The sequence below is a fragment of the Prionailurus bengalensis genome, chromosome F2 (genome assembly GCF_016509475.1).
Source record: "Prionailurus bengalensis isolate Pbe53 chromosome F2, Fcat_Pben_1.1_paternal_pri, whole genome shotgun sequence".
NCBI classification, from domain to species: domain Eukaryota; kingdom Metazoa; phylum Chordata; class Mammalia; order Carnivora; family Felidae; genus Prionailurus; species Prionailurus bengalensis.
In genome coordinates, this window is record NC_057353.1 from 17,705,054 (window position 1) to 17,724,178 (window position 19,125).

Consider the following 19,125-nt stretch of genomic DNA (forward strand, 5'->3'; position numbering starts at 1 on the left):
CCGTGAGTTCGAGCTCTGCGTCGGGCTCTGTGCTGACAGCTCAGAGCCTGGAGCCTGTTTCAGATTCTGTGTCTCCCTCTCTCTGACCCTCCCCCATTCATGCTCTGTCTCTGTCTCAAAAATAAACGTTAAAAAAAAATTAAAAAAAAAAGAAGAAGAAATGCTGTAATCTACTTAGTAAGTTTTCTTCTCACAGTGGTATGGGTTAACTATTCTAAAACTATTTTATGTGGATAATAGGACTCAACAAATACTGTGTCATAGAAAATAAAAGCCATACTTTTCATTGTTTAGAGACAGGAAGTTACAAATAAGTAAAGGGAAAAGGCTGAAATGAACCCTGTCATGTTGGACTGAAAGATGTATCAGTATAAAAATATACAGACATATAGGTGTGGGGTTAGGTGAAAGAGGGACTATACAGATACATCTTTCCTAGCTCTATCTGCTGAGAGGGCCTAGCAGCAATAACATCTCAGTAGCAATGAATACACCTATCACTCAGATTTTGGTTTCTAATTACCATTCTCCAATTGAAGGAGCCAAAACTCCCTGTTGAAGTGGTTGGTTCTAGGGCTGAAGGAGAAAAAATTCAAAATGAGCCTGGAACATTTTGAGATTACAGGAAGTAAGGAGGTACTCAAAAAAGGATGGGAGCTTGTCAAAAGTACACAAGGCCAAAGCTGGAATAATCTGAACAACAAAATAAATAATAGCACTGAATTATAACAGAATAAATATCTAAGAGTAAAGACCGATATAAATAAAAAATTGAAAAATATATAGGAAAGAAGAATTCTTTTAATAGATACAGAAGAATAACTCTTGTTTATAAAGAAGAAGAGATCAACAGAAAATCACCATTAGGAAACACCACAGTAATAAATGTTGCCAACAAGATCCACTGAAGGATAGTTAAAATGGGGATGGGGAAGTATAAGAAGGAAACAGGATATTTACACAGTTTTAAGGTAACTCCAAGATCTTTACAGTGGAGGAACCTGGAAGATACCACCTTAATCAAGTAATCAAAGTTAACATTACCAGTAACAGGACATGTCAACATCATGAACTCCTGATACAATGCACTGAAAAGGACACAACAATGCTTCAGAGGTATTCTAGCAAAAACTGGACAACCTCAGTCTAATCATGAGAAAACATCAGACAAAGCAAACTGAGGTACCTTAAAAAAAATGGTTTAAGTATCCCTCAAAAGCATCAAGATGATCAAAGATAAGATTGAGAAATTACAACAAACTGCAGAAGACTAAGACATAACAACTAAATTCATACTAAGTACATTGTCAGATCCTGGACTGGAACTTGAAACAAAAAAAAGGATATTTGTAGGAAAACTGGTCAAATTCAAGTAGGCTCTGTAGTTTATTTAACAGTAATGTACAAGTATTATAATATGGTTATATAAGACACTGGCATTAAAGAAAGACGGGTAAGGGGATCTCTCTGTAATATCTAAAGTTTAAAATCAGTTTTAAAAAAAGTTAGAAGTTGATATGTAATTATGTAGACCTAAACAATTAAAAAGAATACATAAAATGATTCTTTAGCTTATCTCTTAGCCCCCCCAAATTTATTTCATCAATGTAGATACACATTTTACTTTGAAAGGACTCAATGACTAAATATTTTACAGCAGAATAGATCAAATCAGTAGCATTATAGCTACATTACACTCATCTACTAAACTTGAGTACAATAAAAGTATCCTCAATCTATTAACACTTCCATGAGGATGACAATAAATATCTTTCAAATTCTACTTGTCAACCACTAAAAATATATTTTTCCAAAGTTAAACAAGTCAGTTAACCTCAAAACAAAATAATACCACAAATCTTCACTAAAGTACAACTGTAAATGAAAAATATTCTTCTCTGCAAGTACCAAAGATTTCACTATAATTTCTCTAAATTCTTTTCTATATTTGGTACCTGTGGTGTTCTTTACAATCTCTGTTTTTTAATACTTACTGCTTGGTTTTCCATGCGTGCAAAGATAACATTTAGCATCTGAGTAAGAGTAGCTTTGGCTGTCGTCTGATTGATGAGATTTTTGCTTGCTAGATAGATATTGTAACATGTTCTCACAGCTTGCAGGACAGTTCCTTCATGAATTTCTATGTGTTGCGATGTTACTGCAGTAAGTAAAGCCTTTAAAAAGAAAGACACAGTTAAAGCAATTTTCTGCATCCTGCATTTCAGCACAAAAATATGAGTATTTTTATATTAGAATTAAAACTTTTAGATACCATTACCACTTTCAAGTACACATGAACAGAATTTTTAGTATACACCCAACCGAATTTCTAACCTTGAATATGTATTATCAACTAGCAGTAATTTCCAAATAATCCTCCCAAACCCAGAACACAAGAAAACTATACAATTAAATTGTTTCAACACTCAAGTTTCATTTTTATAAAACTATTAGTCTATTAAAATGCACAGCACTAATTGTCCAGCAGAACACAGATATGCTTCCTAAGACATATGCTTCATATGACATATCTGTTGAATAAGGCTGTCAACTTTGGAGGGTACCCACTGTCTTACTCACTTCCAAATTTTTCTGAGATGGTTCTTACAGATCAGACTAAATAAATGTACTGCTGTTGTTGGTGAAGATGTTTACACACAGAATAAAGCATTCAAGTATCAGATTAAATTAGAATAAAGCATTTAAAATAATCCTACGTGAATTTCCCAATAAACTTTGTATGAATGTTCACAGATTAGGGTACATGCAATTTCTCAAGAGCAAGGGCTCTTTTGTCCTTTATGCTGTACAATACTACACAAAGTCAGCACTGAGTTTATTTTAAATAAACCATGATTGATATTAAATTGCAAATGAATGGGGGCGACTGAGTGGCTCAGTCAGTTGAGCATCCAACTTCGGCTCAGGTCATGATCTCATGGCTCGTGAGTTCGAGCCCCGTGTCAGGCTCTGTACTGATGGCTCGGAGCCTGGAGCCTGCTTCGGATTCTGTGTCTCCCTCTCTCTCTGCCCCTAACCCACTCACATTCTCTGTCTCTCTCAAAATAAATAAACATTAAAAAAATTTAAAAAATAAATAAATAAATTGCAAATGAGAGGCCAACTGATTGGACGGCATTTTTAGAATAACTTGTGAAGTGACTACAGCTATGAAACTGAAAGGCTCAGAGAGGCTATATCTACACATGAAAAACACTTTATACATGTAAATGATTTCAAAAGTACTAAAAGTACAAGAAAATTTTACTGATGCTTAACATATCACCATGACCATTAGCAGTCATATTAAGACTTCAATATTTATAACAGACTAAAAACACAACTGAGTGACTTTTCTTTAAAGGAGTTTGATCACCCAGGTGTATTATAGCACAAACCCAGAAGAAAGTTTGGCTGAGCATGTTCAGCAAATGAATAGGTGCAAGGGAATCAGTAAGGCTGATGCACAAATAGTTCACATGGTGAAGCATGGGTCTAGAGGGCAGACTACAAGAGATCCAGAAGTAGACAAGAAACTTAGAGGGGTCACAGGACCATCATATGAACCCTAAAGCTCAAAAGACGGAATATGTAGGGCAAGCATTCCAGAAACCAAAATACTCTGGAAAACTCTGGGAGCCACAGCCTAAATTGGGACCTTTAAAATAACAGACCTAGAAATATAGTTCACTAGTGAACTCTTGGCATTCAACAAAATCCACTCATATGGGGTCTAAAAAGCAACTAAATGACCTCTATTAGCGATGGAAAGCACATAAAATGACCTTTCCAAATATATCCAAGATAAATGGCTTCTGATTTAAAAAAATATATAGAGGGATGCCTCGGTGACTGAGTCAGCTGAGCATCTGACTCTTGATTTCGGCTCAGGTCATGATTTCATGGTTTGTGGAATTGAGCCCCTGCTTGGGATTTTTTCCCTCTCTCTCTCTGTCCCTCCCCTGCTGGCATGGGCTCTCTCTCTCAAACTAAATAAACTTTAAAATGTATACACACACACACACACAATGAATGACAAATTCACTATATAATCAATTACCTTTATTATTTGCAGCTGAACTCCTTCATCTGTTTGAGGACCTTGGAAGCAGCCACAAATGGTTTCAATAATTCTATCAATTAATTTTTTGCCTGGTGTTGTACTATCTGGAGCATTGCCAGTCAAGTGCCCATAAGCAATAAGTTTCTAAGATGCAGAAAGAAAATAAAGATCCTAATTAAGCTAATATATATACTAATTGAATATACTTTAAAATTATAATATGTAATTGAATATATGTTAAATTTTTTACATAAAAACATTAAAGTATAATCAAATCCAAGGCTATACCAACTTTTCCTGAAGAAAGGTGTATTAGCTATAAACATGTAAAATTCTTTACATTCATAATAACCACAGAAACATACTAACCAGAATAAAACCATCAGGCCCTATTTTGAGAAAGCCACACTTTAGATCTGGTCTGATGAATCAGAATAGCTTACTGCTTTCTTTCTAACCATTATTGATACTGCTTTTGTGAAAGCTATCAACATATTTAAATGATTCAATCTCTTTCTGCATCAGATCTGTGAACATACAGAAAACCCAATTTCCATGCAGTGGCTGTAACAAATCATGGATTTGTTCAATCATCATCCATTATAGCCCTGGAAAGCCTTAGATATCAATGAACTTCATCTAAATCCCGAACTAATCATATAAATATGGTTTTTTCCTAGCCACTGAATTATTGGTTCAATACATATAATTCCCCAAACAGTGAAAAGACCTGAAGAGAGAAAGACCCCTCTATCTGGAAATTTTACAAATATCTTAAGAGAATCCTGTGTGTGTGCACACACACGTTTGTTTAAGTAAAACAGGATGAAAGAGTTAAGGAATTTTTCTGACATACGTGAAAATCAGAGCTGAAGTCCAGCAGTGAATAATTAAACTGTCAATATTAACCTATTGCTTTATATAAAACAGCAGGCATTCAGTAAAATCATTGCAAATAATGATGTATGTAAAGTCAGTAGCAGGTTAAAAGTACTATGGTTCCTGCATTTCACTGATGGAAAATAGGACCAAATAAACACTAAGTAAAGATTATTTGTCTCACTAAGCCAACTAATGATTTTTGTTACCCTTAAGCTAGAAACACCTTTTTGAAACTATTATTCTGTCTCTCTTGTATATTAGCAACCATCTGGCTTCTTACCACAAAAAGAATACTCAAGGCTTTCATGGAAAATGTCTGAATCACCAATTATGGTAATGTTTAGAAACACATTCAAATTAAACAGTTTTTAGATAATGCCATTTTATACATACCTGTAAACAATCAAGAGATGTACTAACTATACGGGGACATTTGGACTGGCACGCCAATTCAAAGGGTAAGAAGTACTTGTCTGCTTCGATAAAATTTGTCTTTGATTTCACTGGTGGAAGGGTGCTTGATCCACCTTTTGCTTCTCCATGAGGAGGACTAAAGGAAAAAGAAGAGTATGATTAGAATATTACATTGATTGTACTGATGATAAACTCATATGAAAACACAAAATTTCAGTTTGAAAGGAATTTTACTAAACAATCTTCCATCTTCCCGTATTTCATGAGGGTAACCAAAGCCCAGGGAAATGAAATGATTTGCTACAGGTAAAAAGCTAATGGCCAGAGCTGTAACTAAATGCAAGAAAATCAAAGAAATTAAAATAGCTATTTAGTCACTGAAAAAGTATTTAAATTATAAAATAATCATTTCGTAATCTTTCTAAATATGAATCAAAGTCTTTACACAAAGACTTTAAAGTGTATCTTATGGTATTTCAGGAATACTCTCCTATATTTATGAGATCTTTCTGCTTGTATTTCTTAAAAACTTTTTATTATTAATTTTATCATAAAGATCACATACAGAAAATCTGCCACATATAGATGACTATTACTATTTTAACCAAGACTGATAAGTTTGCAAATTATTTTTACTAAAGAAAAGAAACCCCACAAACCTCTGTTTTTCAGTTTCCGCTTTTATTTCCTCTGGGGGGAAAAAAAAGAGGCACATGTTAGAAAACTTGACAACAGAAAGATCATCAAGTAATTTCATTATAAACTTTGTAAACTAATTCATAACTCCTATAAGAAGTTGGGAAGAATGCAAATTCAAAAGAAAATTCAGTAGCTAAAATTCTCTTGCTCTTTAATGTATTAATTTATAAAATATAATTTTATCAAACTATACAAAGAATATATATTAATAACCATAAGGATAGGTACAACTACAGGTTACTAATTCCCAAAGCGTTTGTTTTCTCAAAGTAGTTCTTTTTTTTTGTTGATTTTTTGTCAAGTAACTACATTAACCAGAAGGATTAATATTAAGAATAGAGTATTAAGTATATTGTATTCAAGTTATAAAATTAAGGCATATGTTCAGTGAGAGGAAAAAACTGAACGCATCACTCCTAAAATTATCTCAAGATTATTGCACTAGGACTATAACCTCTTGACCATGGACATATGTGTTGATATTTAACCAATTTTTCTACTATGACTACACAAGGCACTGTAAAAATACACATGCTCAATTCAATGGGAAATTTTCCCTTTTGTTGTTTATAGCATAAGAAATGAGGTAAATTAGATAAAGCCTACCTATACTAAAAGACCCTTAAATTTAACTGATAGGCTGGGGAGTCCAGTTAATTGTTTAAACCCGTTTAAAATTTGGAAGGAAAATCAAGCATAACATTTATAATTACTATTATTATAACCAACAGTTGTTGACAACTAACTATGTGCCAAGCACTATTACATTTTAAATGTACTAACATAAGCCTCACAGCAATCTTCATTTTAAAGATGAGGAAAATGATGGAGCATGTGGGTGGCTCAGTTGGTTAAGCATCCAGCTTCAGCTCAGGTCATGATCTCAGTCGGTGAGCTAGAGCCCCCCATCAGGCTCTGTGCTAAAACAGCTCAAAGCTTGGAGCCTGCTTCGGATTCTGTGCCTCCCTCTCTCTCCACCCCCTCCTCCAATTGCACTATGTCCCTCTCTCTCTGTCTCAAACACAAACTTAAAAAAATTTAAAGATTAGGAAAATGAAGCACAAAGAGGTCAAATAATTTGCTCAAGGGCTGCATGGCTTGGGTGTATGGCTAATCAGGTTTCACAACTAGATAATCTAACTTCAGATCCTGGTTTCTTAACCACTCTATTACATATGTGTACCTATGAATATTGACCAAATGTGTTAAAATTGGTATTATAAACTACTAGCCTGTAACTTAATCATTATTAAGTTATCCAGAGACTATATTAAGCCCTTTCTAAAGTGATTTTGTCAAATCACTTTGTCATAGATACATAAAGTTGTATCTATCATTACCTACTCTGTGCTGAGCATCTGATGTTTGGTATTTCAGTTTAGTTCTCTGTGGGCTAAAGCTCTTTTCATTTTACCAGTGGTAGAAGTGGAAGGGAGACGATACAAAAATATTACCTGTAGGTATTTAAAATACTACTTAATAAAAGTTCACAATGTCTGTTACTTAAGATTTGTATATGGCTATTAAAATTGTATAGTTCACGGGGGCGCCTGGGTGGCTCAGTCGGTTAAGTGTCCAACTTTGGCTCAGGTCATGATCTCGCGGTTCACGGGTTTAAGCCGCAAATCGGGCAGAGCCTGCTTCAGATTCTGTTTCCCTCTCTCTGCCCCTCCCCCATTTGCGTTCGGTCTCTCAAAAATGAATAGATATTAAAAATAATTTTTTAATTCTACAGTTCACCAATATATGTAATTAAAAATAATTTAAATCACCTTAAAAATACGATACAGATGAAAGGAAAATTAAGTGCCCCAAATTTTCATTAAGATTTTTAACCATATTGTTTATTTTTAAATATCATCATTATTTAAGAATCTGAGGTATTGCTAAAATCCAAGTAAGGCAGAAAAACAATGTAAGGGAAGTGAAGGGATAAGGTAGCAGTTTTTGTAGAAGGTGAATTTCCATTTATAAAATAAGTAGGAAATATGGTATTCTGGTTAATAATACATTAGTTAAGAATATTAGAAGTAGTACATTTTATTTATTTTTAAAAAAAATTTTTTTTTTCAACGTTTATTTTTGGGACAGAGAGAGACAGAGCATGAACGGGGGAGGGGCAGAGAGAGAGGGAGACACAGAATCGGAAACAGGCTCCAGGCTCTGAGCCATCAGCCCAGAGCCTGACGCGGAGCTCGAACTCACGGACCGCGAGATCGTGACCTGGCTGAAGTCGGACGCTTAACCGACTGCGCCACCCAGGCGCCCCAGAAGTAGTACATTTTAAAGAGCACTATGGTTCAACACCATGTTACTAAACAGCCGTGTGACCTTAGGAAACAACCCTTACTTCACAACTAGATGATTACAAAAGTCCCTTATATTCTAAAATATCAGTCAACAACTATCGCTCACATGCCAAAGCCATCTAGCACCCATTTTCCCAAGTTTAAGGACAGTTTTTACAGCTGAATATTTGCAGTCAAAATGATGACAGGGAACACTAACTTTGAAACCCAGTGAAGAGTAATGTTACTCCACCTGTAAGAATTTTCATTAGGCCAGGATTACAAAATGTATACTCAATTATGATTATTTTGAATCTTATCAATAAAAAATTTGTGTAAATCTGTTTTCTCTTGGTGTGTAAGTACTTATATAATATCCTTGATTTTTCTTCTTGGCCTGCAAAGCCCTTTATAGAAAAGGTTTGCTGACCTTTGCTCTAAAACATTATGGTTCAAAAGATCTTATAAGACTCTATGAACCATTTTATTCTATGACTCCATTATTTTTAAATGCCCACATTTAAAGTCTAATGAAACATATCCAACACAAGCTACACTAAACGTAACGTTTCTCTAATTCAGATAGTACTATATGTTTTTTAATCTCCATATCGTTAAGTCATACAAGGCAAGTACTGTTCAAAATGCTTTAGATAAATTGTATTTTTGTAAAAAAACTTAACTTTCAATATTTCTAATATTTTAAATTACCTTGTACTAAATAGGAGTTATACATTTTCCTTTCCCTATACTTATAACCCACAGTAAAAAAAAAAAAAAAGTTTTAAAGACTGATGAAATCGTTAAAGGTCACAAAACAATTATTACAATTTCCCCCCACTGATTTTTTTAATGTTTATTTATATTGGAGGGAGGGAGGGAGGGAGGGAGGGAGGGAGGGAGGGAGGGAGGGAGAGTGGGAGAGAGAGAGAGAGAGAGAGGGGGGGAGAGATACAGAGCACAAATGAGGAGGGGCAGAAGAGAGAGGAAGACATAGAATCTGAAGCAGGCTCTAGGCTCTGAGCTGTTAGCGCAGAGTCCGATGCTGAGCTCGAACCCACAAACCATGAGAATATAACCTGAGCCAAAGTTGGACACTTAACCGACTGAGCCACCCAGGCACCCCTTCCCCCACTGATTATTACCATAGCTTACATGTTTTCAGCTTGCATGGTTATCTTTCTGGTCCCACAAAATGCTTATATTTTTATAGTCCCACCAACACACCCTGTATTCATTTTAATGTTTCCTTTCAAAGCTATTTGAGGTCACTTAAACTGGAAGACATTATCACTAAAAAGTAACCAAGATTACAAGGACAAGGGGCAATAGGGGGGAGGTAGAAAGTAAGTATCAAAATACTGAAAGTAACAATATGATACAGCCACAGTATTTTAAAATAAGTTGAAGTTTTTAAAGAAATGCAATACTACTTTATATTTGTGTAGCAATATACAGTTTAAAACATTTTCCCACACATTACCTAGTTTTATCCTCAAAGGACAATCCTATCTTATGGAGGAGAAAACTATGGATCAGAAGAGTTACATAATAACATTAAGGTCAGACAGCTGCTAAGTAGTGATCCAGAAACTAGTCTCACTGGTCTTAGTGTATTACACTCTACACATTGTGCTATCTTTACTCAACCTTCTACTAACTGATTAAACTGAAATGAAAAATTCATTTTACAACTACCAGCATAAACTTATTATAAAGCAGTGATTCTCAAAATACGGTCCCAGGACCAGAGCAGTACCACCACCCAGCCCCACAAAGACTTACTGAATCGGCAACTCTGTGTGTAGAGTCCTACAATCTGTGTTTTAACAAGGCTTTAAGAGGATTCTGATATACAAACAAGTTTAAAAATCACTGCTATAAAGCAGTTAAAACAAACGAATGGAAGACAGATGGGTTTCATCCACCATGGCCACATCCATTTACTATATTGGTAAGACAAGTACACTTGAGTGTATGCTAAAAAGGAATGACTTTTTAGTTTTCTTATAACGAATGCCCAGTAATACAATTTTTCAGGAAACTGCCTATTTTAATAAATTAGGGCTTGGAAACAGTTTGCTTCAGGTTGGCCTTCAACAGAAGAATCAAGAAGTAAACTAATTAATTCTCAATTATTAAAGGAAGAAAATACACCCAGAAGAAAAAAATTATTAAAACATGAAATTAAGAAGTATTAGCATACTAATTAAGAAGTATTACAAATTAAGAAGTATTAGCAAACTAAAAACCACACAGTGTTTAATGCCAGAATTATTACAAGGATGACCACAAAGAGCACAGTATTTTTAAAAATGCTTTGGAAACACTAGATGGTGCAAATAGACAATACTAGATGTGGTAATAAAAATCATAACTTCTGAGCTAAAATAATATAAAAATCAGATGATGAATTTGTTTAGTCATATGTAGGTTTTTAAACTATGTAGTCCTAGCCCTTTAAAAAAAAAACTATTACCAAAATTCTTTTAAGAATTATTTTCTCTCTAGCCATTAACTCTCCATATCCCTTCAAAATTAGTTTTATAAAAAGTTGTAAACCACAGAAACATAACCACTTCCTTATATATAGAAAGAAAGATTAAATTTTGGAGTAAATGGATCATTGTGAATTAGCATAAAAAGTACAGATTCAAAGTACTTTGAAAGAAATACAAGTTTTACTCCTTCCAGGTACATTAAATAACTAGAACCAAGTGAAGAGTTGATAAGGCACAAGACTTACTTACTGAACAGAAAAGAATGATTTATTAAAAGATAACTGATTATATACAAGTTATATGCCTGATTTCCTAAGTATATAAAATATTCCCTCTTACAATATTACGTTTGTTATCAACATGCTTAGCAGCTTTCTTGTTGTCCATCGAAAGTACAATATAAACTTCAAAATAACAATATAATTCAACATTCTCTTAGCTACATACTATGAGTGATTTGTATCTACCTCTCATGACATCATTTTGCCTTTAGTTTGCAGAACAGTATTTACTCAATGAAAACTACATTGGTAATATAAGGAAATACCTGATAAGTGAAATGGATAGTTTTTAGTAAACACATTAGAACTTATACATCCAAAGTGGTGTCTCCTTCAAAGCAGTAACTGCGGGAGCTAGGCATCAATTATCATAATGGTGCTAGTGTTCAACAATACTTGTGGAATTCACTATCTGCAGTTCTTTCCTGTCTGCTTCCTTCTTCTAAACGAGTAACTTCATAGAAGGAAAATCTCTAGAAAGGGAACCAGATTCTAACCACCAATTAATTAATCACAAATGGCTTGGAGCCAAGTATGAAGAATGTTCTGTGACCACAAAACAAAAGTCCCTAACTTTAGGGCTTCTTCATACCATCCCAAACTGTGTGTGTGCAAGCACTATGTACTCTAGAAAAAGAGCACATAACTATCAATAGTCTCAAGAAGCTTGTAACCCAAACTATAAAGATATAGGATCGATTAAGAACAGTGATCTGATCAACTATCACAACAGATATGTGAAAAGAATTTTAAACAACAACATTTCTTCTTTTGGAATCAGGCTCATAGTTCCTTATTTGTTCTTCTAAATGTCCTTTTCCTCCTTTTTTTTCTTGGGTGGGGGGGAGAGGTCAGGCTTTTTTATTCTTCTCTTTTTCCTTCTCTTTTTCTTTTTTTCCTATTTTTTTCCTCTTTTTCTTTGAAAATCAGACTTACAGTTTTTTGATTCTCTGCTTGGTTTTTTTGGTTCCCTTTCCTTTTCTTGTTTTTTTGGAGGGAAGGGGGAGATCAGGCTCCCTTTTTTTTCCAGGGTTACTTCAACAAACAAAGCACACCTAGTTAAAGGTCCAAATACTCTACCACTGCAAACAAGGAGGAGGTATGTAGAGGACTGACCAGTGGCAAAGAGCAGCCAAAATGCAAAGGCAGAGTGCACACAGTATACACTAGAAACACTTCCTGGAGTGCCAGTCCCTAGACAGTATACGACCTCTTTTTAATATAGTAGTATCCTCAAGTGCAGGAAACATAACAAGCTTTTAAAACACTCTTTTGAGAGGGGTGCCTGGGTGGCTCAGTTGGTTATCCAACTTTGGCTCAGGTCATGATCTCACAGTTTATGAGTTTGAGCCCTGCATCATGCTCTGTGCTGACAGATCGGAGCCTGGAGCTTGTTTTGGATTCTGTGTCTCCAGCTCTTTCTGCCCCTTCCCTGCTCATGCTCTGTCTCTTAAAATAAACAAACATTAAGAAATTAAAAAAAAAAAAAACAACAAAAAAAACACTAAGACAGAAACTTAGCCAAAATGACAAGACAGAGAAATTCTCCCCAAAAGAAAGGTCAAGAAGAAATCACTTGCTCAAAACAGATACAAACAATATCTGAACAAGAATTTAGAACAACAGTCATAAGTCTACTAGCTGGGCTTGAAAAAAGCATAGAAGACCCCAGAGAAACCCTTGCTACAGAGATCAAAGACTGAAGAACTAGTCAGGATGAATTAAAAAATGCTATAGCTGAGATGCAAAGTAAACTTGATACAGTGACAGCAAGGACTAAAGAAGCAGAGGAGAGAACAGGTGACATAAAATATAAAATTACAGAAGATAATGAAGCTGAAAAAAAGAGGAGAAAGGAACTTACAAGATCATGAAGGGAGACAGAGAACTAAGGGATTTCATGAAATGAAACAATATCCATATCATAGGAGTCCCAGAAGGAAAAAAGCAAGAAAAAGGGGAAGAAGGTTTATTGGAACAAATTATATTGGAGAAATTCCCTAATGTGGGGAAGGAAACAGGAATCCAAGTCCAAGAGGCACAAAGAACTCCCTTCAAAATCAACAAAAACAGGCTAAAACAACAACATAGCACAGTGAAACCTGCAAAATACAAGGGTAAAGAGAGAATTCTGAAAGCAGCTAGGGACAAAAGTTTCTTAAGCTACAAGGGTAGACACATAAGGTTAGTAGCAGACCTGTACACTGACTTGGAAGACCTGTCTGTCCACCGATTTGGCAGGCCAGAAGGGAGTGGCAAAAAATATTCAATGTGCTAAATGGGAAAAATATACAGCCAGAATCCTTTTTCCAGCAAGGCTGTCACTCAGAATAGAAGGAGAGATAAATACTTTTCCAAACAAAAACTAAATGAGTTTGTGACCACTAACCAACCCTGCAAGAAATTTTAAGGGGAACTCTGAGTGGAGGGGGAAAAAAAAAATCAAAGCAACAAAGACTACAAAGGACAAGAGATCACCAGAAACACCAAATCTAAAGATAAGAAAATGGCACTAAATTCGTATCTTTCAATAATCACTGTGAATGTAAATGAACTAAATGCTCCAATTAAAAGATACAAGGTATCAGAATGGATTAAAAAAAAAAAGAACAAAAACAAACAAACAAACAAAAAACCAAGGTCCATATGCTGCCTACAAAGAGACTCATTTTAGACCTGAGGACACCTTCAGATTGAAAGTGAGGGGATGGAGAACTATCTATCATGCTAATAGAGGTCAAAAGAAAGCTGGAATAGCCAGACAGATATCAGACAAACTAGATTTTAAAATAAAGAATGTAACCAAAGATGAAGAAGGGCATTATATCATAATTAAGGGGTCTATCCCTCAAGAAGATCTAACAATTTTTAATTATTTATGCCCTCCACTTGAAAGCACCCAAATATATACATCAATCACAAACATAAAGAAACTCACTGATAATGATGTCATAATAGTAGAAGACTTTAATACCACACTTAACAGCAACAGACAGATCATCTAATCAGAAAAATAAATAAGGAAACAATGGATTTGAATGGCACACTGGACCAGATGGACTTAACAGATATATTCAGAACATTTCATCCTAAACAGCAGAAGACACATTCTTCTCAAGTGCACAGGGAACATTCTCCAGGATAGATCACATACTGGGTCACAAATTAGCCCTCAACGGTTACAAAAAGAATGAGATCATACCATGCATATTTTCAGATCACAACGCTATGAAATTTAAAATCAACCACAAGAAAAAAAAAATGGAAAGCCCTCTCAAAGGGCCCCTTCAGACCTATCCCAAGAAGTAAGAAAGGTCCCAAATACATAAACTAACCTTACACCTAAAGGAGCTAGAAAAGGAGCAGCAAATAAAGCCCAACGCCAGCAGAAGAAGGGAAATAATAAAAATTAGAGCAGAAATAAACAATATAGAAACAAAAGATCAATGAAACTAAAAGCTGGTTTTTTCAAAGAATAAACAAAACTGATAAACCCCTAGCCTGACTTCTCAAAAAGAAAAGAGGCCTCAAACAGATAAAATCATAAATGAAGGAGAGATCACAATACCACAGAAATCTAAACAATTATAAAAGAATACTATGAAAAATTATATGCCAACAAACTGGACAACCTGGAAGAAATGGACTAATTCCTAGACATTCACACTCTACCAAAACTGAAACAGAAAGAAACAAAAAATTTGAACAGGCCCATAACCAGCAAAAAATCAAATCAGTTATAAAAAAATCTCCCAAAAAATACAAGTCCTGGGCCAGATGGCTTCCCAGGGGAATTCTACTAGACACTTTAAGAAGAGCTAATACCTATTCTTCTCAAACTTTCCCATAAAATAGAAATGGAAGAAACTCATTCTGTGAAGACAGCATTATCTTGCTTTCAAAGTCAGAAAACAAACACTAAAAAGGAGAATTATAAGCTAATATCGCTGATGAACATGATGCAAAAGTTCTCAACAAGATACTAGCAAACTGAATTCAACAATACATGAAAAGAATTACTCACCATCATCAAGTGGGATTTATTCCTGGGCTTCAGGGCTGGCTCAATATTCGAAAATCAATGTGACACACTACATTAATAAAAGAAAGGATAAGAACCACATGATCCTTTCAATAGATGCAGAAAATGCATTTGACAAAATACAGCATCAATTCCTGGTAAAAACCCTCAAGAAAGTAGGGATAGAAGGAACATAACTTAACATCATAAAAGCCATATATGAAAAGCCCACAGCTAATATCCTCAGTAAGGACAAACCAACAGCTTTCCCTCTAAGGTCAGGAACATGACAGGAAGTCCACTCCCACCACTGTTGTTCAACATAGTACTGCAAGTCCCAGCCTCAGCAATCAGGTAACAAAATGAAAGAAAAGGCATACAAATTGGCAAAGAAGTCAAACTTCCAGTCTCCACAGATGACATGATACTCTACATGGAAAACCCAAAAGACTCCACCAAAAACTGCTAGTGCTGATACATGAATTCAGCAAAGTCAGAGGTTCAACATACAGAAATCAGCTGTATTTTTATACACCAAAAATGAAGCAGCAGAAAAATCAAGGAATCAATCCTATTTATAACTGCACCAAAATCCATAAAATACCTAGGAATAAACCTAAACAAAGACATAAAATATCCGTATGCTGAAAACTACCGAAAGCTAATGAAAGAAATTGAAGAAGACCCAAAGAAATGGAAAAACATTCCATGCTCATGGACTGGAAGAACAAATATTGTTAAAATGTCGATACTACCCAAAGCAGTCTACACATTCAATGCAATCACTATCAAAATAATACCAGCATTCTTCACAGAGCTAGAACAAACAATCCTAAAATTTATATGGAACCACAAAAGACCCCAGATAGCAAAAGTAATGTTGAAAAAGAAAAGCAAAGCTGGAGGCATCACAATTCCAGACCTTAAGCTGTGTTACAAAGCCGTAATCATCAAGACAGTATGGTATCGGCACCAAAACAGACACATAGATCAATGCAACAGAACAGAAAACCCAGAAATGGACCCACAAATGTATGGCCAACTAATCTTTGACAAAGCAGGGAAGAGTATCCAATGGGAAAAAGACAGACTCTTCAGCAAATCATGCTGGAAAAACTGGATGACATGCATAAGAATGAAACTGGACCACATTCTTACACCATATACAAAAATAAATGTAAAATGGATGAAAACCTAAATGTGAGAAAACCATCAAAATCCTAGAGAAAATAGGCAGCAACCTCTGCATCTTCAGCCACAGCAACTTTTTACTAGACATGTCTTCAGAGGCAAGGGAAATAAAAACAAATATGACCTAGTGAGACCTCATCAAGATAAAAAGCTTCCGCACAGAGAAGGAAACAATCAGCAAAACCAAAAGGCAACCAACAGAATGGGAGAAGATATTTGCAAATGACATATCGGTAAAGGGTTAGTACCCAAATCTATAAAGAACTTATCAAACTCAACACCCAAAAAACAAATAATCCAGTGAAGAAATGGGCATGAATTGACACTTTTCCAAAGAAAACATCCAGATGGCTAACATGAAAAGATGCTTAACATCACTCATCATCAGAGAAATACAAATCAAAATCACTATTAGATGCCACCTCACACCTGTCAGAATGGCTAAATTAACAACTCAGGAAATAACATATGTTGGCAAGGATGTGGAGAAGGCAGAACCCTTTTGCACTATTGGTAGGGATGCAAACTGGTGCAGCCACTCTGGAAAACAGTATGGAGGTTCCTCAAAAAATTAACAATAGAACTACCCTATGGTCCAGCAACTGCATTACTAGGTATTTATCCAAAGGACACAAAAATGCTGACTTGAAGGGGCACATACACACAAATGTTGATAGCACTGCTATCAGCAGTGCTATCAGCCAAATTATGGAAGGAGCCCAAATGTCCATCGATTGATGAATGGATAAAGAAGATGTGGTACATATATACAATGAAATACTACTGGGTGATCAAAAACAATGAAATCCAACAATGTGGATGGAAACAGTGTATTACGCTAAGTGCAATAAGTCTGTCAGAGAAAGACAAAAATATGGCTTCACTCATACGTGGAATTTAAGAAACACAAGAGATGAACATACGGGAGGGAAAGAAAAATAAGATACAGAGAAGGAGACAAACCATAAAAGACTCTTAAATACAGAGAACAAACAGGGTTGCTGGAGGGGAGGTGGGAAGAGTTTTGGGCTAAATGGGTAATGAACATTAAGGAGGGCACTTGGTGGGATGAGCACAGGGTGTTTATATTTAAGTGATTAATCACTGGGTTCTATTCCTAAAACCAATACTACACTGTATATTAACTAAATTGAATTTAAATAATAGATGTTTTAAAAATTTATAAGAACACTGCACAAATGTAGGGATTATTTTGAAAAATAACATTCCTTTGGATGTATATATTCTGCTAGGTTTACTTTTTCAAAGCAAGCCATTTAACTTTGGAATCACATTTCATGTAGTTGAAGATTAAATAAAAATACAGGAGTTAAGTAGAATGCTACAGTTACCTAAAGAGGAGCTAATGGCTTGAATTAAGCTGTAACAATAGGGATGAGTAAATGTGAATTCCATGAACATCTGGGAGGAAAACCAATGAAACCATCTCATATATCTAGAGGTGAAGGAAAGGGTGTTAGCAGGAAGAGATCTAGCTTGCATAACTGCATAGACATACCATTAACTTAAACACAAAACGCAGTCTTCTCACTCTGCGACAGTGAAGGAGCAGGGGTGAAGAAGAGATACATTTTGGTAGGGTTATTTTAAGCCACTGACGTGTTCAAGTGGCACTATTCAGTAGATACTAAGACATATAAATTTGAAAATCAGGACACTGTGTGGTAGACTGTATTTTCCAAAATGGTCGCTACCTTATCTCCCATCCCACATGCCTTCTGCAAAGTGACCTTGCCGGAATCCCTCCAAGATACAAAATCTAGTTCTTCTCCCCCTGAATCAGGGCTGGCTGTAGAGGTTCATTTATAACCAGCAGAATGCATAGGAAATAACAGTGGACAACTACCAAGAAAAGGTCAAAAAAAAGGCTACACAGCTACTGCTTCATATTGACTTGTTATGCTGGGTTTCCAGACACCCACTCTTGGAACCCAGCAGCCCTGATGCGAAAAGTCCAAGTCACATGGGAGGTTAGTCTACAATCCCAGCTGAGCCCAGCTTTCAAGTCATTACAGCCCAGACACCAGGCATGTGAGTGAAGAAGTCTCCAGAGGTTTCCAGTTCCAGTCATTCACAACTCACCCAGTCATGAGTCTTCTCAGCTTAGGCCTCAGACATTATGGAACAGCAAGATGCCCTAACTGAACTGCTGACAGAGAATCTGTGAACATAATAAAATGTTCACTGTGTTATACCACTAAGTCTTGTGGTTTACTGTACAATAGACAACAGGAGACTTTGAAGAGATTGGGGTTTGAAATAACTCCCTGGCAAATGAGAGAGAAAGCTAACTGAGAGGCACAAAAGGACTGCCAGGAACATGAGAAATTCTAACGTGTTGAGGGTTTGGATAAAGGAAACCAGATAGTTAAGAGGTATAGTGCTTAATAAGCACTTGTTCCCTAAACCAACTCCCTTGTAACATACTTAACCAGTCTCCTCAGAATCTGGAGTCATCTTCAATATTAGTTTGTAAAATTATGACTAAATCATATATAAACAATTGATTTCCACTAAAGTAAAAAGTAATTTAAAACAAAATACCAGTTTAAGTATACTTTTTTAGCCCCAGGAAAATACCCCAAAAAGACATAACTTTTTCTTATGCTGCTACTGTCACTATCTATACTTCCCTTCTTTTATGGAAGCAAAAAGATGCAATGGCAACAAATATTCAGCTGGGATCAACTAGGAGTTACTTGTACAGTGAATATTCACTAAGAGGAATTAACATGTCCCCAGTTACTAAAATGATGAATGCAGA

General features: G+C 35.5%; 1 protein-coding gene across 3 annotated transcripts in view; it reads right to left on the minus strand.

Annotated features, from left to right (window-relative positions):
* Nucleotides 1–19,125, minus strand: part of ARFGEF1 (ADP ribosylation factor guanine nucleotide exchange factor 1) — a 149,627-nt gene that overhangs the window by 91,116 nt on the left and 39,386 nt on the right. For all 3 annotated transcript variants that reach the window (XM_043602221.1, XM_043602222.1, XM_043602223.1), the window contains 4 exons: nt 6,019–6,049; nt 5,339–5,495; nt 4,061–4,207; nt 1,995–2,174 (listed from right to left, as the gene is read on the minus strand). In XM_043602221.1, coding sequence (XP_043458156.1) covers nt 1,995–2,174; nt 4,061–4,207; nt 5,339–5,495; nt 6,019–6,049 — 515 coding nt within the window. The remainder of the gene's footprint in view (nt 1–1,994; nt 2,175–4,060; nt 4,208–5,338; nt 5,496–6,018; nt 6,050–19,125) is intronic.